The following is a 27,352-nucleotide window of genomic DNA, read 5'->3' on the forward strand; positions in this document are numbered from 1 at the left end:
TAAGACAGCCAAAATATATACCTTTACTCACATGATAGTTGTGCACTTCATATCGCCCGGTCATCAATACATCATTTCTAATAGTTTAAATGCTGAATGATAATTGCTTATTATTATAATTATGACAACACAACAACACAACACAACACAAAGAGTGTGTTAAAATTCACTCTACAACCTACAGGTCAGTTTCTGTGTGGAGTGTTCCAGCATATGAAGGAATCAGGGCCCAAACTGTATCCCCAACCCAAACACAAACGTATTTCAGGAAAATGGCACTAACATGTCATAATGTCTATTAAATACAGCTTGTTTCATTGCACTTTGGTGTTTTTATCAGAAGTATAAGCAGGTGTTACATGGAGTGCGGAGGTCAATGCAACAACAGCTTTACTTTTAAAGAAATCTGGAGAGCATGCTGGAACTAAATACTACCTACCTGAATCTGCATCAGAAAGGAAATCAACAAAAAAACTTCCCACCATGCAAATAAATTAAAGATCAAACAAAACCTTCTTTTTTTTAATTCACACATTCATTAGTCAAAAGGCCGCTTTTTGCTTTTCAGTGATACTGTCAAATCCAAACAGCAGGGGGTCTCAAGGTCTTGGGAGCTTGTACAAGAGAGTGCCTCAACAAATATACTTTAGGAATAAAACGGATATTTCAGCAGAATGCTGTGTCGCAGTCTATGTAAATCAAAGTCAAAGTGAGAACATCTTTAGCAGTGTTTACTGAACATTTTCATCAGTGTGCAGTGCACTCCATAAGGTAGAAGGTATTTTCAGCAACTGATAGAGTCAATGGGCAAGAGTCATGTGCACACTGTAATTCACAGACAGAACATCTTCCAGCAAATCGTTAAGATCTGACTGACTGTGTCAACTGGCCAGTCAACATGCAAAAAAACATAAATAAAGAAATACTCCAGATTTTTCCAAAAAGATTCCCATCTGCCGTATTACAATTTAATGGTTAACATCCGTGCACTCCTTCCAGATTAGGGTTTCATTGTGTGTAGAAGTGTACCAAGGCAGGAATACGCCCCAGATAAGGTGCCAGTCCATTGGAGGAATATCCTAGGGACAATTATACATGGATGATTCACCTACCATGTTTTTTTGGAGGGAAACCCAAGAAACTTGAATAAAACCCACCATGGACAATAATGATCATGTTTCCCTGTACCTCAAAAATGACAAAACAACCAATCAACCAAGCCCACTTTAAACTTGAGGCCCAAGATGGTGCCAAACTACATTTCCTTTTCCAGTACCGACCAATAAAGGTAATTATCCTTTTGACACAACTAACTTTTTTTCCTTTTACCCCATTTTCTCCCCAATTTGAAAGGCCAATTACCACAATCCCCATTCATCTAAAGCCACCCCCATCACTAGTAAAGCCCCCAACAAAAGGAGGGTAGAGACTAGCACATGCCTCCTCCGATACATCTGAAGTCAGCCACCGCCTCTTGTCAAACCAGCATGTTTGGAGGAAATTGCAGCTCCCCAGCTTCAACACATCAGCTAACAGATACCTGCACTGACCAACATTACACTAGAGGGGAGAGTGCTCTATGTATCTACTCAGAGAGCATGGTAAATGGGGATCTCATGCAGCATGATCTAGGATTTTAACCAATGACCGTGACAAGATGAATCAAAATGGTCTGATTCACCCTTTTTGGTCAATATCTGTGGTATTCCACCATTCCACACAGATAAGGCAGACAGGGAACAGGTTGAAAAAATCTGGAACATTCCTTTAAGCTTTATTTAGACATGTGCTAGATGTCAAAAACAGACAAGCTCTCTCAGAATACAAATAAACCGAGGTAGGCAGATAACACAACACAATCAAGATTTAACAGCAATATGTGGACAACACTGCAGGCTCTAGTTGTGCGTGTGCTTCATCCTTGCATAATCCTTGCATTTCACGTTAAGGATGCTTATTATTTTCTGTGTACAACATATTATCAAATGCATTCACTCGTAACTTGACATCCTTGTGCCAAAGAACCTTCAAGCCAAGTCCTAGGAGCGAGGAGATAGGATGCATTGTTTTTTCAAGCTTAATGCCAATGCCATTTAGTTGAGTTTTAAGATCAATCTGGGCCAGGAAAACTGACCCTGTGGAGTGCAGAAAAATCAGTGCTTTTCTTGAGGGCCTTTAAGATGGAAGGGTGCAGAAACAAATGGATCCCCAACATTTAGTTCAGGTGTCCAGGTTTGCAGGGTTGCACCGGCACTTGTCTTGCCCTTGTTTGACATTCCTAGTTGGGCCCCTTCAGGTTCTGATGCCAGGGGCCCCTCATAATGTCTGGAGTATTTTGCTAAAGCCTGTGGTCGGAAGGGCCGAGGGGCCACTTGACCAAGAATGCTCTGGTCATGGCCTCCGGGGTAAGATGCTGCCAACTGGGGGCGATGGAATTCAGGTTGGGCAACTGGATGAGAGTAGACTGCTCCCCCGATTGGATTTTCCATTCGCCTTCCAAATGGAGCCTGGAGGAAGATGTCGGGTTGTTGAGGCGGAGGCAGCGGACGAGGAAAAGGAGCATTTGCAAAAACATCCCCATCGCTATCGACCTCCTGTGCAATCCGGAAGGGTGCTTTGGAGAAGACATCAGCATCAAGATCAGGTTCCGGATGGCCGATCTGTCCCTGGGCTTGGGGCATGTGGTTCGGGTGGTGCTGATGGGTGATCAGAGTGGACTCTGGGACAGCACTGGGCTGCAGGTTTGAAGATGTCGGAAGGCCTTCAGACGAAACAGTCTCTTGCTCTTCGTCTTCTTCAGAATCTTGCAACAAAGGTCTAGAACCACTGCAATCATGACTTGAAGCTTCATCGCCACTCAGCCTCAAGCTTGATTCATCCATCTCCTCACCTTCACCCTCCTCCTCGTCCTCTTCTTCTTCATCACTGGAATGAAGACAGCGCTGAGTGGGTTTCTCTGCTTCTTGGCCCACGGAAAGAACCTGATAGCCATTAGCCTTCCCATTCGCCTCTGCAGAACACAAAAAAAGAAACAAAAGATTACATCAGTAAGGAACGTAAAGAACCTCTACACTAAAAGACCTGAGGTCTATGGTACGTTCAGCAAGATGGCACCTAACACAAGTTAATGCAATAGCTTATCTTATAGGTATAGAAGTAAGGGCTTCCAATTTCAGCCGTGTTTTTAGATTTTCCTCTTCAAAAAACTAAAGCAGACAGTCTATTTTTGGCCACAACAATACTCAGAATGAAGGGCCTCGGAACAGAACTTTAAATTATCACAGCTTACATCAATGAGATACTTATAAGTACTGATGTGTTAGTTTTGAGACCCGTCTCCAAATGTAACTGGTTTAAGCCACATGGTTGCATGTATTTCTCAATGGAACAGGCCTCAAGTGGATCTGAAATTAGTTCTAGTGTCATTTGAAGTCCAGTGCTATCTAAGTCCTGAACTGAATCACCAGGACAATGAACAAACTGGCCTTCGAAGACAAGAGCTGGACACCCCCGTCAAGATTGTTCTGCCTAGGAGGTTGCACGTGATGTAGATGCTCGACTCCAAGTGATGCCATGTTGCTGATTTAACCTTAAAGGGATAGTTTGGGATTTTTGACATGAATCTGTATGGCATCAACATGACCAGTTTCGTGCATTCTCACTGACTTACCCCCGACCATGTCCGGTGAGCGGAGTTCTTGTCCAGTATTGTCCGAGCCGAAAGTAGTCCGGCATGTTTGCTGGGGTCACGAAACGAAAGCGTTTTTCTTCCCAAAACAGTACGAGTGCAAAAGAGTGATTTATTTGCATAACAAAAAACGGTGTCTGCAAAAGTCACGCCTCATTATCACTGGGGCACTACTTTCATTTTGGATCAGTGCGCGCGATTGCGCAACCTGGCAGCTAGCCTACGGTTTCGATTTCACTGTTTACTGTTCGGGAACATGTCGGACTACGAGAGCGACGAGGAATATATTGATTTCCGCTCAGAGCCAAGGGGGTATCTTTATGAGCCTGAGTATACTGAGGAGGAACTTGCCCAAATCGAATTGGATCGTGCAGAAAGAGAGAGGGTGGACAGAGAAATTATTGAGACCGAAGCTGGAGCCGCTGCTGCTGCTGCTGCGATACCAAGGGTGGCCGACAAATCCTGGTGCACTTGTTTGAAGTGCGAACTAATGCCGACAGAGGTGGAATGTTACTGCTGCCACGAGTGGGATTTAGTTATGCCCGAGATACAGAACCTGTCAATTGATGAGGACGTCGGCGGGCCAGCTGCTGCCTGCATCACAAACAACAGCGGGCATGGAGAAACATAGTCATCCTCGCTGAAGTGCGCACCGCAAACACGAAGCTTCTTCATTTTCACCACTTTGGTGTCCACATGGAAGCCCATTGCAAGTATCCAAAGTTGCCTGAGAGCAATGTCAGTCACGGGGATACGATGGAAACTGTGCGGAGAATCAGCCACATCTTTGTTGCTACAGCCTGGATAATCACAAGTCTGCACCATTTTAACACACACACATACAAATGTATAAATCTGTGTTCAAGAAGCTTATAAAAGCCGATAAACTTCTCTCTAAAGCTTGCTCTTTGCGTTGCTGGTTGAAGCTGAGCGCAGCCAATGATCTGAAAGACTAGTGCGCTGCTCGCAGTTAGAATGACATGCGCACTGATCCAAAATGAAAGTAGTGCCCCAGTGATAATGAGGCGTGACTTTTGCAGACACCGTTTTTTGTTATGCAAATAAATCACTCTTTTGCACTCGTACTGTTTTGGGAAGAAAAACGCTTTCGTTTCGTGACCCCAGCAAACATGCCGGACTACTTTCGGCTCGGACAATACTGGACAAGAACTCCGCTCAGCGGACATGGTCGGGGGTAAGTCAGTGAGAATGCACGACACTGGTCATGTTGATGCCATACAGATTCATGTAAAAAATCCCGAACTATCCCTTTAAACACAAGATTCTGGATGTACAACATGGCTCTTTATCACAGGAGGGATGGTTGTAGGATTCACAACACAAAGCATGTCTCTACATCACATTCAAGCTTTTATTATGCAAAGAAGGAACAAAGCACACAAGCACAATATATATTTCACAAGCAATAACCCACAAGCTACAGACAAACACATACTTGTTCCCAACCCTACAACATATCAACAAACAAGTAACAGCTACCACAGAGGCTACACAACAGAACTACCACAGAACAGCAGCCTTGTTTCCATAAATTGTTGAAAAAAAATGCTGTTAATAGAACCTAAAAATCATAGAACTGTGCTTTTGGTGCATGTGGTGGGGCAAATAAGAACAAGAAGTAAAAGCTTTTAAGTGGAGAAATAATGTGCAAGTTGTGAAGCTATTAGTTTGGTGAATGTGTGGCAAGTCCATGGAAACAAGGAACGCAACACAGAAGATGTACAATTTAATATACAGAAATGTAGACAGAGCAACTCTTACCTTTCGACTGTGGACAATGTGCAGCACATGTAGGAAAAGGTTAATATAGCAGAAGAATATGGCTCAACGCTTAGGGGATTTCAAACTAGCACTATTTAATCTCTGGTTCAGTTGCACACGTGATGTGATTGTTTTCGACAGGTGTGAACACAGTAATCACATTCAGGTGCATCCCAAAACAATGGCACTGAGAACAACAAGTGTCATATCATCTGTCATGTACATGTTTAAGCTAAATGGCTAAAATATAAGCTAGTCTAGAATACAGAACCTTTTTTCTGTATTTACTTTTTTGCTTCTGCCCCGGAAAGGTCTGACCAATAAGTGGAGACAATGTGCTCACGTGGTTTGTTGTGATTGTATTGCAGTTGTGGGTTCCTTGTGTGAAACCAATTCAAACTCAGGGGAAAATGCTCCAAGTTAAGGAAACATCCTGAATATCAAAGGGAAGCTTTTCGCCTTGGCTCCCCTTTAGAATTGCATTGGTAACAATGACGCCAGACCAGAGCTTTCTAGATAGGGTTGCTACCATCATGATTGATCCTAACTGGTCTTTGTTGAGAGCAAACATTTATTAGGGATAATTTATCATGAGTGGGCATCACTAGAGGCCCCAGGATATCATGATTTTACAATACTACAAACACAATATGATTTCATGGCTAGTTTTAAAGATTTAGACCTTGTGGCGTGATATTGTGATAAGATACTGATAAGATAAGATTCTGCAATGATTTTTTTTATATATCTGCAGTGATGTGACTGCAGGTTTTCATTCTAGCAAGGCAGAAGCATAACCTGTATAATTAACCAACCAATTTGGTAAATTGCTGTCGTACACAACTGCCTTCAATCTGAACATACAATTGCTTGTTTTATTGCCAGTTGGTTGTTTCTCTTAAGAAAAACCAGGATAAACCAGGATCAACCATATTGCTAAACGTAAGTAAGCTGGTGTGTTCGGATGAGAACATGACACAAATGCATACCCTCTACTGATAATAGAATCATTCAGAACCATTTATATACATATTTTTCTTAGGTTTAAAAGCTAAATAGCAGATCAAGAGCTGATTAGCGGTGATGGATTATCAGACAGGACAGTCAGCATTCTGGAAAATTGCAGAAATGGTGTGTTAAAAATATGGCAAAACTTTATGAAAAAAAAAAAAAAAATAAAATAAAATAAAAACTACTATGTTCACAAATGTAGTTATTGTATTGTGCACTATAATATAGATTTAAGTTCAGAAGCAGCTTTAATCAACTTCTGCAAAAATAATAAATAAATAAAAACTCACCACACTCTCAATATCTGTTCACATTTACATGTTTATTCACCATCCCACTCGTTTTGAAATTATTTTTTTTTTCATCTCATAAAAATAGAAGGAGCACGCTGATAGATAATACATCTTTTTCTCCAGATTAATGAAACCTCTGCGGTACTCAAGTATCGATCAGACTCATTTCATCATCATGGTAGCATTATTTTCTCTTTATGATGACAGGAATGCGCAATAATACACTGCAGAAACACAAGAAAGTCAGACTACCTGCAACACTAAACTACCCAGCCACACCACAGGCTGTGTGTCTACAAGTAATATAGAGCACTACCGTAGAATTGCATAGGTTAGCCACACTGAAACCTGCCAAAGACCTAACGACATGTACTGCGGACAGAGTGGGCGGGCAGGCGGGCGGGGAGAGAGGAGACGGGCAAGGCTGACGATAATATACAAGTCTCATTTACGATATAAACATGATTGTAGACACTTTACTACATTTGCATTGACTGAATATCATCAAAGTAAATGAAATAGAAGAGTATTCTTTAACTTGAAACAAGTAACTTTAACTTAAAGTAAAATTACTAACAAAAACATCTCAATGGAAATGATGTTACGTTACAGTAGTGCTTTCACATACGCCAAATACTTCCTATAGTGAAATATATGTGTGTACATGTGAAAAGGTCCTATAATGAATGGCAGGTGGTAGTTTTGATATGTGGTGGTGTTATCCAAGTTTACATAAAGATGTACACTGGACACCAAAGGTTTGGGGACATTTGGAAATTTTAAATTTTAAACAAACCCCAGTAGCCAGACTGGGAGTCAGGAAAGGTGTTTGATTCTCATTTGACTGTACAATGCTAAATTCTGGTTGAATTTTTTGATTAAAAATCAAAATTCAACCAGACTTCAACATTGTACAGTCACATATCAGTGAAAAAAAAACCACACTGGGTTTATATTAAGTGCCGATGTTTGACACATGTTGAATTTTGATTGATGGTCATCCAGTTCAGCAGTCGTTGGGTTTTGTTCTCCGTATCTCATCACTAAATGTTGGGTTTTTGTGTTAATATGACGTTGGAAACCAATGGAATGTGTTTTTACACATTCCACAGCTCTCATAAAGGTTCATTCTTTCAGTTTATTTATAAGTTTTCTGCTCCTTTTATCTGCTCTTTAATATCTTCCTCCACACAAGCTCAAGGGGCATGTAATGTACCTCATTCGTCTGCCTTTTAGCTTCATTTCGGAACCTATTTCCTTCAGCTCTGTAGTTTTATAGTCAGTGTGTGGATCAGAGTATAAGATCTTCTCTGCTGGTTTATCTCTTTAGGCTCATTTGTTTGGTCTGTAGTCATGACTCCAGGGCTCTGCTGCTGAACAGAGCTAAGCTTTGATTGGCAGCCTGATTTTACCATATCAGACACCACAGAAAATTGCATGCAGTGTGAACGCGACTTTAAATGATCTACTTCTAATGTCTGGTTGTCAGCTACCACAGGACACCCCAATAGTTCTTGTACATGTCCATGCCTTGATAGATCAGGGCTGTTTTGCTGGCACAAGGGGGATTTAAACAATAAACCTCTTTTGGACCCAATTGGTTTGCACAGCTGCAATCTGAGATAATATGTGTGGAGTTTTAGATGTATTCCCAAGGCTGGGTTTCCTTTATCCAAAGATATTCCTTTAGATTTAATTTTTAAAAATTAAATCATTTCAAAACAATGATTACACTTCTAAGTGTCCCCAAACATTTGATAGACATAGTAACTTCCAACAATTCTTGGTGAAGGAAGGAAATTGAACATGGATGTTCACAAATATCTTATGTAACAGGAAACACTGAATAGAACTGTGACCTCAGGAATTCAATTCCATCATAAGCCCAGTGCAACAAAGAAAATAAATGCGAGCCTAGAGAAACTCTCTTACTCTCTCTTTACAATGCAGAATGAAGAAAATTAAAGCTTCTTTTGTCTTCATCTGTCAAGCCCAGTAACCAAAATTTAAAGCAGAAGATGCTTGTTACAAATCAAGAGCTCAAACGGCTAAATCTAGCAGTAACAGTAAAATATGAAGTGAGGGAGAGAAAAAGAGAGAGAAAAGAGAGGGCAGAAAGTACAGATCTATACAGTACAGAACTTAAAAATATCACATGTTAACACAAAATGAACTAAAAAAATAAATAAACGGGTGATCATCATCAGAGCAGACTTATACATATTGACACTCTTCATACATTCATCTGAAGCACGATCAACAGCTACATTTAACGCAAACAGAAGATACTCATTTGCAACTTGTGCAAAACTAGACTATTAAAGAGCAACATCAATGATCTCTTCTTCAATCCTCCTCAGGATTGGTGGTTAGTGTTGATTATTGTGACAATTGTAGGACCATCAACTATTAACACTGTCTGATTAACTGTATATTGAGCCATGGGTTGTTGGAATCGGTTTGTGTGACTGCGGTGAAGAATGCAGCTACACTGTGTCCTTAAAAATAAAGGTCTTTCAAATAGTCATTTGGACGATGGCACAGAAGAACCACGTTTGGTCCCATAAAGAACCATTTAAATGTCTGAAGAACATACACTTGGTGCATTTTCTTCTTAAAGTGGTTCTTCTATGTAATTGCTGAAAGGCATATTTGAAGAAACCCTTCCCAGTATACATAGGCATAGAGTTCCTTTCAAATTTTACCATTTGAGAACTCTAGAGCTCTTCTGAACCCACTTTTTTCCAGGTATATAAAGGTTTAGGGTATTATTATGATGTCTTGGCCAGTAACAATGGCAGTAACAACTCTAGGGTTTAAAGAATTGCTTTGAGGACTTGATTGCATTAAGCTACAAGAGCATTATTGAGGTTATGTAGGATGATCACTATCCAACCTCATCCCCAACTCATCTAGAAAGTACTAGATGGAGCACAATCCTTCCAGAGAATACTGAGGGATTTTATACATCTCTAGCCCATGGTTGGTATTAGGTATGGGGCCAATAGGTTTATGTTAATCTGCTTAAAATAGTTCTATTCTATTAGCAGAACTTGCAGGATCTAGTTAAGCTATAGTATGAGTATACCAGCTTATGCAAACTACCAATCATTTTATAAATAATTGCAGCACTTTGAAGTACAGCCAAAAGAAGCACACCTATGATTGCAGGTGGACTCCCATGGTTCCCCAACTACTGTGCATGGTAGCGTGTAGCTTTTTGGGTATTATATCATTATCATTATTATTATTATTATCATCATCATTATTTTGGGTTATTATTGTTAAAATAATGCCTTGCAGATGCAAATACATTTGCAATGCCTATTCCACATTATCTAAACTAGCATTTACAGATTAAGCAGAAAATAACCAGCTTTGGCTTGTGATTGGCTAACATTAATCTAATCAAAACAAGCATTTTTAAAGTGGTGCTGGAACGTTTTGAGAACTAAAAGCAGATAATGAGAACTTTGGGTCATTGTTTTGCTGCATGACCCCCAAACTCCCACCAGTTTCAGCTCACAGACAGATTTTAAAGGGTTCACAACATTCAGGCACCAATGTTACCCATGTCTCTACTATACTATACTGATGTTATACTATTTAATAAATGGACAATTTTTCATCTGATCAAAAGAAATGTTTTTACTTAAAACATGAATATCAAATCATGTTTTGTTTTCAGTAAAAAAAAAAAAAAAGAGTTTCATCAATATTGCTCTTCAAAACTGAGAAGATATGGACATGGCCAGTAAAACCACTTGACAGATTAAACCTTGATGACAAGGAATGACCTGTAGACACAAAGCAAAACATGGAGGATCTGGTAGAACTTGGGACTCGGGAAGACGATACAAAGCACAAGCAGCAACACAAGCAAAGGAAACAGATGGATGAATGAAATAATGAATGAATGAATTCATGAATGAATGAATGAATTAATTAATGAATGAGTTTGGGGTCAAACAAACAAGATCTGACCTGAGATAAAAATAAAGCTAGATTTCTAAACTCTGCTAAAATGTCATAGTGATCACAGAAGCACAAACACAGCAGCGTAAACACACTGAGTGACTGGATATACCTGCAGTACTGCTGATATGTTTTATTTATATATTTCTATATCTATATCATCAATATTGCACATGCAGAGCTTGGCCTACACCACAGCTAGAAGGTGTACAGGCTGGGCAGGGCCTAAGGTCAGCCTAACAGCAGCAGGCAGGATTACATGCCATCACAGGTAGCATTGAGGACTTGAGGTTTGTACTGTAGTACTGCGATATGATGCACGACGTCATCGAGCAAAGACGTCTGGTAAAGCTCAGCAGAGAGATTCCCTTTACACTGCAGTTTTCACCCTCCTGTTCTTGTTGGCCAGGATAGAATGTGCTGTTTCTTTTCTTTCAAAGTCACGCAGGGGGATAAGAAGGCCAGCGTACATCTTTGGACAGGTCAGCGCTTACGTCTGGCTTTCGAAGGAATGTCATTTCTTGCTTAAAGCGATAGTTCAATGAGAAATCAAGTGTGTACCCTAAATGCAGTCGATCAGGCAAGGCATGTTTGATGTTTAAATAAAAGTATTAATTGACCACAGTGAGTCTCATGGTCTATCTTCATAAATAACATTACATCCTTCTGCTTTTAAGTAGGACACCCCATTAAAACCATAAGGGCAAGACTAAAGTCAGCCAGAGATCACCCAAACAAAAAAGATTTCTGGGACAATGCACTCACATGAACAGACAGATGAAGCTTTAGACCCGCGCTGATGCTTTCTGGACACCTTCCATGAAAATCAATCTTGTGCATTGTCTCCTTTTATGACATGCCAAAAATCATGGAATATTAGTATGCAAACTGACCATGGAGACAACTTGAGAACTTGGGACCAGACCTGTATAAGTTGTCATCTTTTTTTAAAATAATTTTATTTTCAGATTTTTCCCCATTTTCTCCCAGTTTGGTTATCCAATTGTCCCACCCCTTTGTGCGTACCCATCACCGGTGGCACCTGCAACTCTTGGAGGATGCAGACGAGCACACGCCTTCTCTGACAGGTGTGAAGTCAGTCACCCCTTTTTTTTGAGCTGCTGCTGATGAATCATTGCCTGAGCAGCTGGAGCGCTTGGAGGAAAGCACAGCGGCTAGGTTCTGATACATCCGCTCACAGACGCCGCGTGCCGCCCGGCGCAACCGTAAGCGTGTTGGGGAGAGAGCGCCATCTACCCACCCGGAGAGAGCAGAGACAATTGTGCTCCCTCTGAGCGCCGGCAGCTTGATGGCAAAGCTGCATGAGTGGGGGTTCAAACCTGCGACCTCCCGCTCATAGTGGCAGCACATTAGACCGCTGGGTGAGGTGTCATCTTGTGACTGAGGCTAAACAATGCCCATTGTGCTCATAGCAAGACAATGTGATTCAAAGTGTCACGTGTATACCAGGAATACATCACCCACCAAAGGCATTACCACCCACAGCTCTGTCCACTGTGGGTGATAACGCCAATATATGGTGTATCAGTGTATTGCATCCACCTCTCATTTTTGTTCAAATGAAGATTACATGATCATGTATTCAAATATGTATATAAAAAGTATTAATTGGGGTGTCCCATTTTCCACGACAGTAGTTCATACAGTGTATTTCTACACATAACAAGCCATTTCTCTAGTGGACAGTTTGGAATATGGTCTGTTTCTCTAGGTAACAAGGTATTTCTATAGAGGACAGTTTGTAATATGATTTATTTCTATAGAAAACAGGGTATTTCAAGAATTCAAGGAGACTTTGTAATTTGCATCAAATGTGGTACAAGAGGTGGAACGAAACTGTAATCTCATGGTCCAGTTATACCTAAAAACTACTGATATATAGATGAAAAAAATAGATATATAATATGAATGAAATAGATAAGATAATTACACATAATATAAAAAGGAGAGTCTGTCATACAGCTCCTTGTAAGTACATCATATCAGAAACCAAATAAGCAAGTCTATTAGAGATTACAGATTACAGAACACCCATAACCACTGATTTAAGAGTGATGATTTAGGCCTGCAGGTGCTTGACATTTAATTGTGGTTCATAAGCTTCAATTACCTCAAAGTTAGCCTTGTAAAACGTCTAGAAAAGTCAAATATCTGACACCAAACTTGATTTGCCTGATTGACGGCATTACCACATTTATGATTAGAGAAAAACAATGTTTGCCTTTTGGCATCTTAAACTACTGCTTTCAAGAACAAAGTGTTGTTTGTTTAGGACAGGGGAGCTTGGTTTTGGTCCAAAACTGAACAAGCTTCAACCCTAATGGAACAAACCAATTCTGGATAGTTTGCCCGAATATTAGATGCGCTTTTGGAAGTAAACTTTCAGGATGAAGACTTGGTGCTGTTCAGATGTGCTGAGGTGGATTTTGAGCATCAGCCTATGAATCTAAAGTGGATTAAGAGTGTAGCAATAAAAGCCATAGCAATGGAAATGATATGGAACAACAGAAAAACAATGGCACACTGTGTGATGGATGTGAACAACAGAGAGACAGACAGAAGGACAGAAAGACTGACGGATAGACTGACAGACAGACAGACAGACAGACATGGGAGGAGGAGAGTTTTTCAAGTCAATAGGTCAAACGGGTAAACTTTAGGAGGACACAGAGTTCTGGGATGTTTTTAAATTCAGAGAGTTTGTACTGTGAAGTCTAGCTATGTTCAAGAATTGCACATTTTCCCCTGCAAGCTTCTCTGCATTCCTCTCTATCTCTCCTTCCCTCCCTCCCCCCTTCCTTCCCATCACCCTCTCTGTGTCTTCTACAAGTCGATGAGCTGGTCCACCAGCAGCAGGGAGCAGGCCAAATTGGGCAGAGTGGTCTCTGAGCTGCCACTGTTGCTACCACCTAGAACATGCCAGAAAGAGGCAGAAAGAGAGATAGAGAGAGGGGGAGGAGAAATAGAAAGAGAGAAGGACAGATGAGAAAAGTTGTAGAGGCAGATGAATGAGATGAATAAGAATAAACAGAGAGAGAGAAGAAAACAGAGGGAATGTGTGAGATGGTGAAGGAATGCAGGAAAAAAGAAAAAGGAAAGATTAATAGCAAGCATGAAACAGCATGAAATCAAAGAAATCAGTGAAATTATTGTCCGAGTAAGAAAAAAAAGGCACAAATTATTTGATAAATATGCAAACATGAAAAAAAGGATTATGCGAGAAAGATAAAGAGAATTAGGGAGGAAAATAAAGAAGAAGAGAAATGTAAGTGAGAATTACTTGTGAGTAGCTACAGCATTTCAGAAATTTCCACCACAAAGTAAAAGCCCTCAAGCATGATCTCATGTTTTGCTCCACAACCAAATAAATGTGCTGCTCTTTATTAATACTGCAGATAAAATAAAGTAAGCAGGCTAGTCTGCTCCTTTCTAGGAATTTATATAACCAGGGTTCCTCAATACCTTACCTGAACAATCTCATCCACCCCACACTGCCAGTTATTTACACTGATGAACAGTAATGAATCTATCAGCATGTGTGTTTAGTAATGATGGAGATATGAGGTCAGGAGGTGATGTCTGGAGGTTCTAGATCTAGCCCTGCTGTTCTGCTTCCGTCCCTTACCTTGGTTGGGTGTTTTGGAGATGAGGACTGGAATGGGGTCGAACTGGCTGTCAGGGCTTTTGTCCAGAGCCAACTCCAGAGCTGAGGAGATGATTCAGGTGGAGCAGAGCGGGATAGCAGAGTCAAAGGAGCCACGCAGAGAGAAGATACAAGAGGATAAGAGAGAATAAAAGAGGATAGGAGAGAGGCAAAGACAGAGGGATGACAAATTTAAGTATTAGGAGAAATACAGACAGAGACAGAACAAAGACAGGAAGTGAAAAAATTGAGTGTGAACAAGACGATGGAGGGGAGAGAATGAAAAAGAAAGAAGATTTAAAAAGTGTTGAGATAAAGAAAGAAAGAAAGAAAGAATATGAGAGATAAAAACAAGAACAGGTGAGAAGAAGTCAGAAATTAGGAAAGCGAGAGATAGAATAATAGAAAAGAAAGGGAAAATGAAAAAAAAAGACAAAAAGAGTGAGAGAGAAAGAATAAGATTAGTAAATAAAGCAGAGAGAGGGAGAAGAGAGATGATAAAACAGAAAATACACAAAGAAAAAGGGAGATGCGAGTGGGAGAGCAAGAGATGAGAAAAGCGAGAAAAGAAAAGAAATATAGGGAGGAGAAGAGAGAAAAAGAACATGAAAGAAAGAAATAAGATATTAAATAAAAAAAGATAAAGAGATGAGAGAAGAGAGATGAAAACAGATTAAAAAAAAGAAAGACAGAAAGAGGGAGGATATAAAAAAACAAAGGAATAGAGGGAGAGGAGAGAAGAGAAATGAAAACAAAGAAAGAAAGAAAGAAAGAAGGAAAGAAAGAAAGAAAGAAAAAGGAAAAAAGAAAGTGTTATAAAATGAGTGAGAGGAATTGGAGATACAGGAATAAAGAAAGTCAGGTAGTCTGAATGTGGAGTTGGTAAAGAGCTGCAGATATTTACCCTCTTAATGCTCTAAATGGTCTTAAATTAAACTCTAATAAATGTGTGTGTGAACAAAAAACCTATTTAGGGATCTCTGCTTGTAATCAAATTATTTTTGCCTGTTTTTAAAAACAATGCATTTGTTAAAATCTTCAATTCACCGGTTTTAATCTGCCAAATGATACCAAGCCTGACTCTATTGTGAACGCAGGCTAACACAATCAAAACATTTTACCAAAATTGAACTTATCTAAACTGGAAAGGCTGGAGAAGTTGCAGCCCCCTCTGCCCCCGGACAGCGTGTGTGTGAGTGTGTATGTCTTACCCTGATGGGGCTGTGTGTTGGTCAGTGAAGCAGGAGTGAGCTGATCCAGAGGCGGAGCAGGGGTGGAGGAGAGGGGCAAGGTCAGCATCTGAGCCCCAGAACATGGAGAAGAGAGCAGGGGGCCAAGGAGTGAATCTCCTACACCCAAAGAGTCTGAAGAAAGGAGGACAGGATGGAGGAGCGGAAGAAAAAATTGTGGATGGGAAGGTGAAATTTGGAAAGTTGGAATGTGAGAATGTGGGGGAAAAAAGGGGAATTATGAGGTAAAATGGGGGAATGCGATGTGAAATATGGAAGCATGATATACAATGAAGGAATAAGAGGTGCAATTAGGGGAATTGTGAGGTGAGATGGGAGATTATGAAGCAGTTTTAGGAAATACAAGGTGGGATGTGGGAATTATGAAGCATGATTAGGAAATACAGGGTGGGATGTGGGAATAAAAGTGGGAAGTGAGAAATTTAAGATGGGATGAGGGAATTAAAGTAGGGAATGAGAATAACAAGGTGGGGTAATGGTAATATCAGGTGGGATAAATGAATAAGAGGCAGAATGAGGAAATTATAAAGCAGGATTAGGAAATACAAGGTGGGAAGAGAGAATAAAAGGATTTAATAAAAAGTGAGACATTTAAGGTAGGATAATGGAATCAAAGTAGTGATGAGAGAATAGCAAGGTAAGTCAACAGTATTATGGGGTGGTATGAAGGAATAAGAGGTAGGATGAAGAATATGAGGCAGGGTGTGGGAATTATGCAGCATGATTAGGAAGTACAGGGTGGGATATGGGAATAAAAAGTGGGAAGTGAGAAATTGAAGGTGGGATGAGGGAATTAAAGTAGTGATGAAAGAGTAACAAGGTAGGGCAACAGTATTATGAGGTGGGATGAGGGAATTATGAAGCAGGATAAGCAAAATAAGGGGGAGATTAGGGAATGGGATGTGTGAAATTTAAGGTGGAGTGAGAGAATAAGGAATTATAAAGTGTGATGAAGGAATAAGAGATTTAATAAGAAAAATATGAGGTGGGTTGAGGGAATTATGAAATGGGATAAAAAATTACACAGTTGGATGATAAAATTATGGAGTAGGATGAGAAAACACAGTGGGATAGTGAAATTAAGAAGTTGGATAAGGGAATAAAACGTGGGTGATGGAATTAAGAGGTTGGATGAGGGAATATAAAATGAGACAGGGAATGACGATGCAGAAAAAGAAGAGGGGCAGCAGTTTATGTGACATTTAGTTGGAAAGAAAAGAGAGAGAAGAAAAGAATTGAGAGATGTTAGCTGGAGCAGAAGTGTGTGAAAGCCTGCTCCCTTAGAAAGGGAAATAGCTTTGACATTTGAAGCACTCAAAGCTCTGAAGGGAGCTGCGGAATACTCTGCTTTCAAAGCCAAGCAGTCTTTCCCTTTCAAACCACAGCTGCACTCTTTTTCACAATAATGGGTCCCGGCTCACGATTCAGACACGTCCTGTCGAAATGTCAGCGGTGCTGGACAAACACTAACTCAGGAACCAGGTACAGCTTGTCCAGGTGGTTAGCTGGGTGCTGTGTAGAGAGTAAATGCTGTCTGTGGGAAACAGCATCACGTTTCTGTACGTTGCTTGTGAATGCACACAGTCACCAGGTGGCACCAGGGAGCACCAGGAAGACACTGGCTGTGTTCAAACATACACTGCCTGGCCAAAATAAATAATTCACCACCTGGATTTAACTAAGCAAATAGGCATGAGCCTCTTATTGGCTAATTACTGCATGGCGATTGATGATCTTTCAGCTGGCAACAAGTTATTTAACCCCAACTGGTGCAATGAGTTGCTTCTCATTTCTTAAACAACCATGTGGAAAGACACATGCCGATAGTGGGGACCTATATTCTTCGAGAAAAAAATGTGGCCGGAAAAAAAAAATTCTGAATGATCGTGATTGGTGATCACTTAAACAGTTGATGAAACGAAATCAAAGAAAAACAGCAGTAAAACTCAGGGCTATGTTTAATAGTGACAGTAAGAGCATTTCCACGTGTACAATGTAAAGAAAACTCAAGGGATTGGAAATGAGAAGCTGTGTATCCTTAAGAAAACCACTATTAAGTGAGGCTAACCATAAAAAAGGCTTCAATCTGCTAGGGAGCATAAAGATTGGATTTATAGGGCTGCACAATATTGGAAATATTTGACATTCAAATGTTTTTTTTTCCCCCTGACGATATATATCGCAATATTAAACAATGCAGGACCCGTGACATCACCAGCCCCACCTTCATGCTGTCTCACCTCAGAGATCCGGACCGACCGAGAGCCGACTCATCGCTTTAGAGTCAGTAGAGCACTCAAAACCCAAGGAAAACCACAAAACAACAATCACCGGCCCTTTAATCAGGTATTTAAATGGCCCTTTAAAATGGTAAATAAAAACGTTTTTCTGTTATTAAAAGCATGTTTTTTGGCTCTAACTGGAAATATCTGTGAAAACTGTGCCGGACTGAGGTGCACAACTTTTGACACATGAATTTACAAGAAGTCATGTGGAGGCCACACAGTTACCTTGTATTTACATCCGCTCCCCTGTGTATCTACTTCTTGTTTTAAGAATTAAAACATTGCAACATGATGTGTTTGATTTAACTGCCTTAGGTGACATCACACGTCCTGCGATATGACTATTGCGCATGCGCACATAGCGATGACTATGGTTAAATGATATGTCATGCAGCCTTCAAACGTTACATAAATTATGTGATCTAATCTCATGGATGACCTCGACGGAAGCACTTTCTTGGTTTAGTCAATGATTGACGAACTCAGAGCTGCTAGCTAATTAACAAGTGATGACAGGAAACATCAAGCTCAATGTTTACACCAGCCATGAGATCATCCTCAGAAAGCGAGGCCTACTCCTTTATGCAGATGATCTCTGCCTCATGAAACACACAGAACAACCAGAGAGGAGGGAGAACTTCAGACACAGAAAAGCTGGTTGCTTTTTCTGATATATATTATTATAACTCTAAAACATGAAGGGCTAGGAGTAGTATAGGAGAACAACTACTTTAGTCCAGCATTTAATAAGATAATTAATTAAATCCGTTGTGTTAGGAGAGGGAAAAACATGTGCAGGGCAGACCACCTCCACAGAAAAACACACATACACTGACCTGATAATGGTGCGGATGTAGGATCAGTCTGCAGAGATTCCAGCCCAGGAATCAGAGAATCTATCCCAGCTGTATACAGACAAAAACATGGAGAGAGAGAGCTTTCAGACCTCAAATAATGCAAAGAAAACAAGTTCATATTAATTAAGTTTTAAGAGTTCAGAAATCAATATTTGGTTCAAATATAAATAAATCAAAATTTATGCTACTCCTGGTGCAAAAATTCAAGCAGTTCAGCTTAATTTGATGGTTTGAGATCATCCATGTTCCTCTTGAATATATTCCAGAGGTTTTTAATTTGGTAAAATCAAAGAATATTTAGGGGACTCTTATTTTTTTCCAGAGCTTTAGAGGAACAGCAGAATTGGTTGTTGGCACTGTGGGATGCTCAGGAATAGTTTAGCGCAAAGATAATCAGGTTCCAGGACAGTTTCTTTTAATAAAAAATCTTCATAGAAAATGCTGTGTAGTCTGGGGCAGTTTCTTTATTAAGCTTCGTCTCAGAGAGAAACAGACAGAAGCCCAGACACAGACAGATTAATGAGTGTTGGCTCCTCATCTGAGGAAGAAGAAAGATGGTGAATGAGTAATGGAGTCAGCATCCTTAGCAGTGAGATGGATCAGATTGTTCAGTTGATGGTTGGAAGAGAGAGGGGGAAAGAAAGAGGCAGAGGTTGGTTACCATGGGTGGTGTCAGCAGGACTGAAGGGGTCATTCAGGGGGAGGTCAGGGATAAGCAGGGAGGAAGAGGAGGAGGAAGGTTCTGGAGACTTCAAACCCTCTATCAACTTCTCTATATGTTGAGAGGAGAGCGAAGAGAACAGAGCATAGAGGGAAAACAAGGAGAACAAAAGAAAGAAAAGAGTAATAAAGAGTTGATCTCAAACCAAACAGAGGCAAGAAGCAAGAACAAAAACAGAAAAATGAAGAGAAAGGAGGTAACAAAAGAGGAAAAGAGAAAATGAGAAGAAAAGAGGAGAAGAAAAGAGAAAATTTGAGAGCAGAACCGCAGGGAAAAGAAGATAATTAAGTAAAGCATTAAGAAGACAAGAAAAGCAAGAAAAGAAAAGAAAAGAAAAGTGCAGAGTAGAGCAGAGAGGAAGAAAATATAAAAAATGGAGAAGAAGAAGAAGAAGAAGAAGAAACAGGAAGACAAGATGAAGTAGAGAAGACCAGATTCGTAGAGAAGAGCAAAAATCAGAGAGATAGGAAAAAGAGAAAAGGAGAGCAAGGAGCAAACAGAAGAAAATGAGGGGTGAACAAAAGAACACAGTGTAAAGAAGGAAAGCAAATGGAAGTGATAAAACAAAGTGAGAGAATAAGAAGAGCAGAGAAGTAAAGTGTGATGAGACGAGAAGCAAATTACTGAGCCTTAAAGGCTTATTTGATACATTTTTAACACCTCTGAGTATCAAGTTCCTAATTCATACTTTAATATCTATATATGTCTCATTCAAAAACACACAATATATATGTCTACGTCACTGCAGAGTGAATAAATAAAGACAATCATGCATTTATGAGTCTTCAAAACAACAGAATATCAGTCGGAGAAATATAAAAAAAAAAAAAAAAAAAAGAACCAGCAACAGAGACTGATGTGCCGCTTCAGCACACAGTGTTAGAACAGGCAGGCGTCTCCACTCATTACTACGAGCTTCTCATGTTTTCTACAGTTCTAAAGTACCATCAGTACAGTAATATTAGAGTAAAACACTGTTAATGGACAAATCCTGCAGGAGGTACTCTCAATCATTAAAGCTAGCTCAGAAGTAATAATATAAAAACCAGCAAACTGTTACATCCAGTTTGGAGTTAAAAGTTCAAACAGGACAATCCGTCATTCCTCAGAGGATCTGCTGTCGGAAGACTGACAACTAGAGATGATGCAGTTACTGTGTTTTTGTTTTCTTTAAACCACATGCATGCGTGTCAGTAGAGCATCTCAACAGGTTATTCTGCAAAGGCCTCCGAGAGTCAAACCTGCACTGGGTTAACAAAAACAAAAAAAAGGCTAAGTCCATTCCAGAAAATGATGCTGTCTTGTCCTGTCTATACTTACAGGACTTACAGGACAAGGGTGAGGAGGAGGCAGGGGAGGGTGATGGTCGCTCAGGACACAGAGCAGCAGACCTTACGCTTTGTCCCTTTCACTAGGGTGAAAAGAGGTCAAAGGTTCAAGCTCAAATATTTATATATATATATTAATATTTATTAAATAAGGGAATATTGGTTCTGTTTAGCTCTGAACTTAATGGTGTAGCGTGGTGTCCCATATTATAGGCCTTTTCAATCAAAAAATTGTAAATCTAAGCTTACTATAAACTAAACGGAAGCGTGTTTATTTGTGTAGATTTACATCATGGAAAATATATATATTTTTTTAGAATTACAGTTTTTGTTACTTAGGCATCCCCCAGTGGAAAGTCCTGCTGGAATTTGAAGAGTCCCCTATTATCGGCCACCTTATATTAACGGTCAAAATGAATATCCCTAAGCTTTTATTTTAATGATAACAACCCTTAACATAATATTGGTGGCTGATAATGTTTGTAATAATGCATATTTTCAAATTGCTTGGCTTATTTGTGTGGACCATGTCTTTGCCTGCGCTGCATTTCTGCACTGTGCCTATGGCATTCAGCAAGTGTACAATAAGAGTGCCTTTGTCCTGGGTGGGTTTATGTTCTTTAATTATAGGATAACATGGCGGCACATTTGTTCACTTAGATTTAGGCATCCTTAGTAGTGTAAAATATAAAAATTAAGCACAAACAGCCAGTGCGCTGTGCACACTCTATTTTTTTTTTACAACATTGTTAGTGACACTAAAATGTTGTTTTAGGGCGTGATTTTTAGTAAGGAAAAAGTTTAAGAGTTTGCTATGACTATGACGTGTTTTGAATCATCTTAAAATAATTGGCAGTGGGGAAAAAAAAAAAAAAAAACTGAAACTGGCCGATAATAGGGGAAGCACTTTCATGCCCTCTTGTGGCAAGATCTGGTGTCGTATCAGAGCACAACTGTAAGGAAACAGTGGTTCATTTCGTGTTCTGATTAAACCCTGACCTTACTTCTTTCTTAGATTTAATGCGCATGATGGTATGTTTTTGTCTTATTACGGTTTTCCTAAGATATGAAAAATCTAACAAAAACATATCATCTTGCTTACATTATCCCAATATATAATAATATAATGTAACCCTTCATTGTTTTGTAATATGGATCATATCACCACTATACAGCCCTGACAGCAAGTGTATAAATGTGAGACTCACACGTACACTAATGCACATAGGGACTTATTCTCTGCCATTCACTCCAAGCTACTAAGGGTTTACCTGAGCTTTAATTACACAAAGCACCATCCACCGTGTGTGTGCATGCACGTGTACGTGTGTGTGTGTGTGTGTGTGTGTGTGTGTGTGTGTGTGTCATCAGATCCAGAGAGGATTAGCCAAACCCTGCTTATGTAAGAACTGCAGGGCTTAATCTATCCTCTCCCTAGCCTCCAGTATTCACCCAGAACAAACACGGCTCACCACACCTTCAGCCAGACTGTCTAGAAAAAGCCTGCTCTACTAAAAACAGGTCAAAGAGAGAAGCACATGCTCTCCCTTGAAGCAACATTATGCAGCATTTCTTTTAAATTCATGCTACACTAAGCGTATTTGAGCCTGCAATAGCCCCTCCGTCATTGCCACTCCCACAGCAAAGCAGTAGTAACAAGCTAATATGTCAAGCTAAAACACTAGCCACCAGCAATACAATGCCACAATCCACCACAGATCCAATGCAGCAGCCAAAAGCTAATATAAGTCCCATCCTGAGACAATGTCATAAGCTAATCTGTTATAGCTGCGCTCCATTTACCTCAGAAGTCAGATGCCTGAACTGGAACTGACGTCACACTGTTGACAGATTTTGATCATTTTACACCATTTCAAAACTTCACCAAAAAAAGTTCTAACCATTCATTTACTTAAGGTTTTTGCTAAATTCTACCAAAATCTGCCACTTTTTACGTTCCAGTTATGTTTGTATTATTACTGTTAGCATTGCCCCAGGTTAGCACTGTTAGCAATACCAACAGATAACTATGCATTATATGGTATTTAAAACATTTAAACATGTCTAAAGACAGAAGTTACACAGTACTGTGTGTACGACTGATTTAATAAAACACTACTACTTTTACTCCTGTGGACATGCTGGGCCATCTTGGTTTCTAAACTCTCTTTACTGGGTTGTAATCTTTAACAAAATTTAAATGGAACATGGAGCATTAGCCCAATGCTAACAAGCGAGCCATTAGGGCTCTATTGCTGAAGCCAGAAGCTAATGTCAGACCCGCACTAACAAATATTAGCCACATGAGCAAATATACAAGTCCAAGTCCAGCATACTAGCAGCGAGCAACTTAATGTAAATGCCACACTGTACTGCACTGTATTTTTCGCACTATAAGGCGCACTTAAATTTCTTTCATTTTCGCAAAAATTTTTTACTGCGCCTTATAATCCAGTGCGTTTTATAATCTGGTGTGTCTTATAATCTGGTGTGTCTTATGTATGAATTTTATCAGTCAGGTTGTAAGGAGCAGTAAAGCCACTCTGCTGAACTGCAGTGTTATACAGGAGTTTCAGTTTCAGCACTAGGGCTCGGGCAGTATACGCATTAGCCGCTAAGCGCTATTTCCCCGTTCAGAGGTGAGTATTATTGGCCCTGTAGCCTGCTGCTAACCCCAGCTAGCACTGCTGGAGTAGCATTCGCCGCTAACCGCGCTAGCCCTGTCGGCATTCAGAGGTGAGTATATTGGACTGTAGCCTGCGCATTTACAGTGTTAAAACAATCTACATGGAACGAACCGCTAGCTAATATCACCCTAGCTTACCAGAACAGGGTTTCTCAGCGTAGCGCTGTTGGTCGGCATTAGGCGTTAATGCTAATTCTGGAATCTAAGCTTCCTGGAAACGGAAGCTCCAAATAAACAGTTTTTAAGAGAGAAATCTGGTAAAAATAGCTGATAAAAAACACTCAAACTTCTTGAGTTTGCTCTATACAAGAAGGATATGCGTATGTGAGCCATGTCGTGCCAAAAAAAAGCTATTAGAGGATATACAATCAAACATTGTTGATTAACATATGGCTGGAAAGGGATACAAAGTGATTTCAAAGATTTTAGAAATTTACCAGTCTACAAATAATCTACAAATGAAGACAATTTGGGATTGTGGTTACTTTGCCAAGAAGTGGGCACTAACATTGATCCCAAGAGAAAAATGAAGACTCATCAATGAGGTAAAGAAACAACCATGAGTAAAAGTCCTCACGAGTAATGATGCCTTCAATCTTTGTCTATCATCCGTGTTCTTGAGTCTACACTCTGTTCCAAGAGTTCACTTGTTTTTTCCGCTACTACTTCGAAAGTTGAATGAGTGTGTTCAATAAAGACCTGCTTGTTATTTTAAGCACATCACATTTGTCAATACTCTTCACTTGGATGAAAATCAGATCAAAATTTACAACATATTTATGCAGAAACCTTAGTTAATCTCACTCTTAAACACTAGCCACCAGGGACTTTTGCCTGTGAAAAGTTCCAAAAAAGTAATTGACAACATTGCAAGAGTTCCTACATCAGAATACATTGGTGGACATCACATGGATTGATGGAGTCAACAGCAGATCATCATGATATGAACAATAGTTATAATAAGCTATAATCAGCAATACTAATTACTAAATGAATACCAAAGCCATTTATTTCCACATTTCCATGCTGAAATCACTCTTCAACCTGCAAAGCCCTTTGACATGAAAGTGACTAATCCAGTAAACGGCACTGTGGCAGCAATAGGGAAATCCACCCGTCCTTGTGGTGAGCTCACACTTTCCCTGCAGAGACACAGCAGGATCTCCTGCAGTGCCTTTCTCACCACTGCTGAAATCCTATTAGCAACACAGGACGTTTGCCCTTGCTGTATCTCCAATACCAGGAAGTGCCACAAAGCCACAAATACTCATACACATGATGTGTAAATTTACTCAAGAACACTTGGTTAGGAAAAGCCTAATGGGTGTGGACTGTATTAATGCTGAGCTTTATTAAAGCCACTAGGGAAACCAAAATATCACAAGATTATTAAAATGTATTCAAGGGGGGAAAAAAGGGATAAACCAGAAAAAAAAAGAAATGGATTGTTTTGTGAATGGTGAAAGAGAAGGCTATGGGAAGAGGGAAAGAGAAAGAAAAGCAGAGAGGGTATCAGATGTGTACCTGTTCCCTGGGGAAAGCCTTTATTTGGAGCCGTGGGCTGCAAACCTGAAATCAGATTCTCTGTAGAGGCCTTTTCTGGTGCTTTAGCTGTGTATATAACAAACACACACACACACACACACACACACACACACAAACGCACACACACAGTATAGTCATTTACTACACCATACACTATCTGACAATGATAAACTTATACAAGGCACATATTATATAGTCTATAAAGTCTAACCATATACCAATAATTTCAATGTTTGTCAAATTTATCAGTCTACTCATGCTTTATTAGAGCTCACAGTAACATTGAGATAAATAACTGATCCGCACAGTGATTTAGTAGAGCTCAGTAACACTGAAATAAAAACGGGTATTCTCCAGCTCTATTCTCATTAATTACAACTGATTTCATTGCAAAACCGGTTGCAGGCAATACTAGTACTAATAACTAATAGAAACCCATTGCTTACGACTATGCTTTAGCAACTGGGGTGCCAATGTATTGTCTGCTGACAAAGTGCATGCACAGTTTCCTTATTTACTTCCAAACAATATAGCAGCTACTAACACAGTTATATTACTCATACTAATACGATGACAGCATTACCATCAAGTCTGGCAAAGTCCTTGTTGAGCAGCTCCTCAGCTGTGAGTTTAGAGAAGTTGTCATCACCAAAAGGGTTCCAGGAAGGCTGTGTTCCGGTGCCTGCTTTAGGAGCTGCTGACAGGGCACTGCTTTCCCCTGCTGGATATACACTTTGCTGGGATGAGCACGGGGAGCCAGAGGGGGTGGTGCTGGCTGATCTGCAGCAGAAACACAATGAATTTACTGTACACAGGCTGTTCACTGTTTCACTGACTGATCAATAAATGTACGGATGCGTAAACGTATAGACGAATGATGGAATAATGGATGGGTAGATAAACACTAACCCGCCACTAACACACCACAATTGATAATTGATGAAATGTGGCTAGCTTTATACAGAACCAGTCAAAAATTTGGACACATCTTCTCATTTATTCATTTTCTTACATTTTTTACATTTAATTTTAATATTGAAAAATATTTATTAAAGCTATACAGGAACACATAGAATTATTTTGTAAAGAAAATGTATTAAACAAACCAGAATATGCTATATACTTTGGATTAATTTAGCTTTGAGGACAGATCTGCACACTTTTGGTATTTTAATCTCAGTGTCTTCATGAGGTAGAGTCACTTGGAATAGTTTTCTCAGCATCTTGAAGGAGTTTCTAGAGGTGCTGAACAACAGTTGCTGCTTTTCCTTCACGCTATGAAGCTCCAGCTCATCCCTGATCACCTCAAATCACCATCTTAGTTGATCAGGTTTAGGTCAGGAGATTGTGAAGGACAAACACTTTTTTGTTTATTACATAATTCCATATGTGTCCCTTAATTGGTTTGATGTCTTTAACGTTAATCTACAATGTAGAAAATACATTAAATAAAGGAAACCCCTGAATGTTCACAGTTCACAGTACAGTGTCTGCTATGGTTAAAGTGTTGAATGGCCTACTATTGTTCTTAGATGTCGGAGCTCTTAATATCATGGTTCTCTTGGATTTAACAGCTGCTTTTGATATGGTCAGTAATAATTTACTTATATCAAGACTCTCATCTACCGGTATTTCTGGTCATGTCCTTCAATGGTTTCATTCATGCCTCTCTGAGAGACATCAGTATGTTACTATGAAAAACTCATAAATCGCCCAGGTAGATTGTGCTGTTCCTCAGGGATCGGTCCTTGGACCTTTGCTTTTTATGATCTATATTTCTCTGCTTGGTCAGATGATTCGTAAACATGGTTTAAAGTTTCACTGCTATGCTGATGATATTCAAATCTACATCAGCACTTCTTCCCTCTCTACCTCTCCCCGGATTTTAAGTGCATGCATTATGGCATTAAATACCTGCTTGCAGCATAACTTCTTTGAACTGCAGATGAAAATGAAGACAAAACAAAAGTTTTTCTTTCAGTGCTGCCACCCCTAAACTCTGGAACTCTCTTCCTCCTCCTCTTCACAATTGCTCAATTTTAACTTATATTTAACTTTAAATCACTGTTAAAGACATTCCTTTTTCCTCCACATGTTGCTCCAAGTAGCTTGTTCCTTCTTTGCTGTGTTTATAAAGTGGGGATTGGTGCTTTTAACAAATAAGCAACACATCCTCCAATGTAACTTTTGGAGGGAAAGCTCTGGAGAGAAACTTGTAAAAATACTGAACTAAGTAACTGAATACGACTACACTTTGGATATGAGAT

General features: G+C 39.8%; 1 protein-coding gene across 10 annotated transcripts in view; it reads right to left on the reverse strand.

Annotated features, from left to right (window-relative positions):
- aak1a (AP2 associated kinase 1a) overlaps positions 1-27,352 on the reverse strand; it is a 70,752-nt gene continuing 43,400 nt past the window's right edge. For 2 of the 10 annotated variants that reach the window (XM_015601698.3, XM_015601705.3), the window contains 7 exons: positions 25,669-25,865; positions 25,065-25,151; positions 19,467-19,577; positions 18,785-18,853; positions 15,625-15,777; positions 14,396-14,476; positions 1-3,010 (listed from right to left, as the gene is read on the reverse strand). In XM_015601698.3, coding sequence (XP_015457184.3) covers positions 2,154-3,010; positions 14,396-14,476; positions 15,625-15,777; positions 18,785-18,853; positions 19,467-19,577; positions 25,065-25,151; positions 25,669-25,865 — 1,555 coding nt within the window. In that variant the 3' untranslated portion in view covers positions 1-2,153. Of the gene's footprint in view, positions 3,011-6,782; positions 13,680-14,395; positions 14,477-15,624; positions 15,778-18,784; positions 18,854-19,466; positions 19,578-25,064; positions 25,152-25,668; positions 25,866-27,352 lie in introns of those variants that run through there. The other 8 variants (XM_007234754.4, XM_015601701.3, XM_015601699.3 and 5 more) reach the window with 8 other exon arrangements.

Source organism: Astyanax mexicanus, chromosome 12 (assembly GCF_023375975.1).
Source record: "Astyanax mexicanus isolate ESR-SI-001 chromosome 12, AstMex3_surface, whole genome shotgun sequence".
Lineage (NCBI taxonomy): Eukaryota > Metazoa > Chordata > Actinopteri > Characiformes > Acestrorhamphidae > Astyanax > Astyanax mexicanus.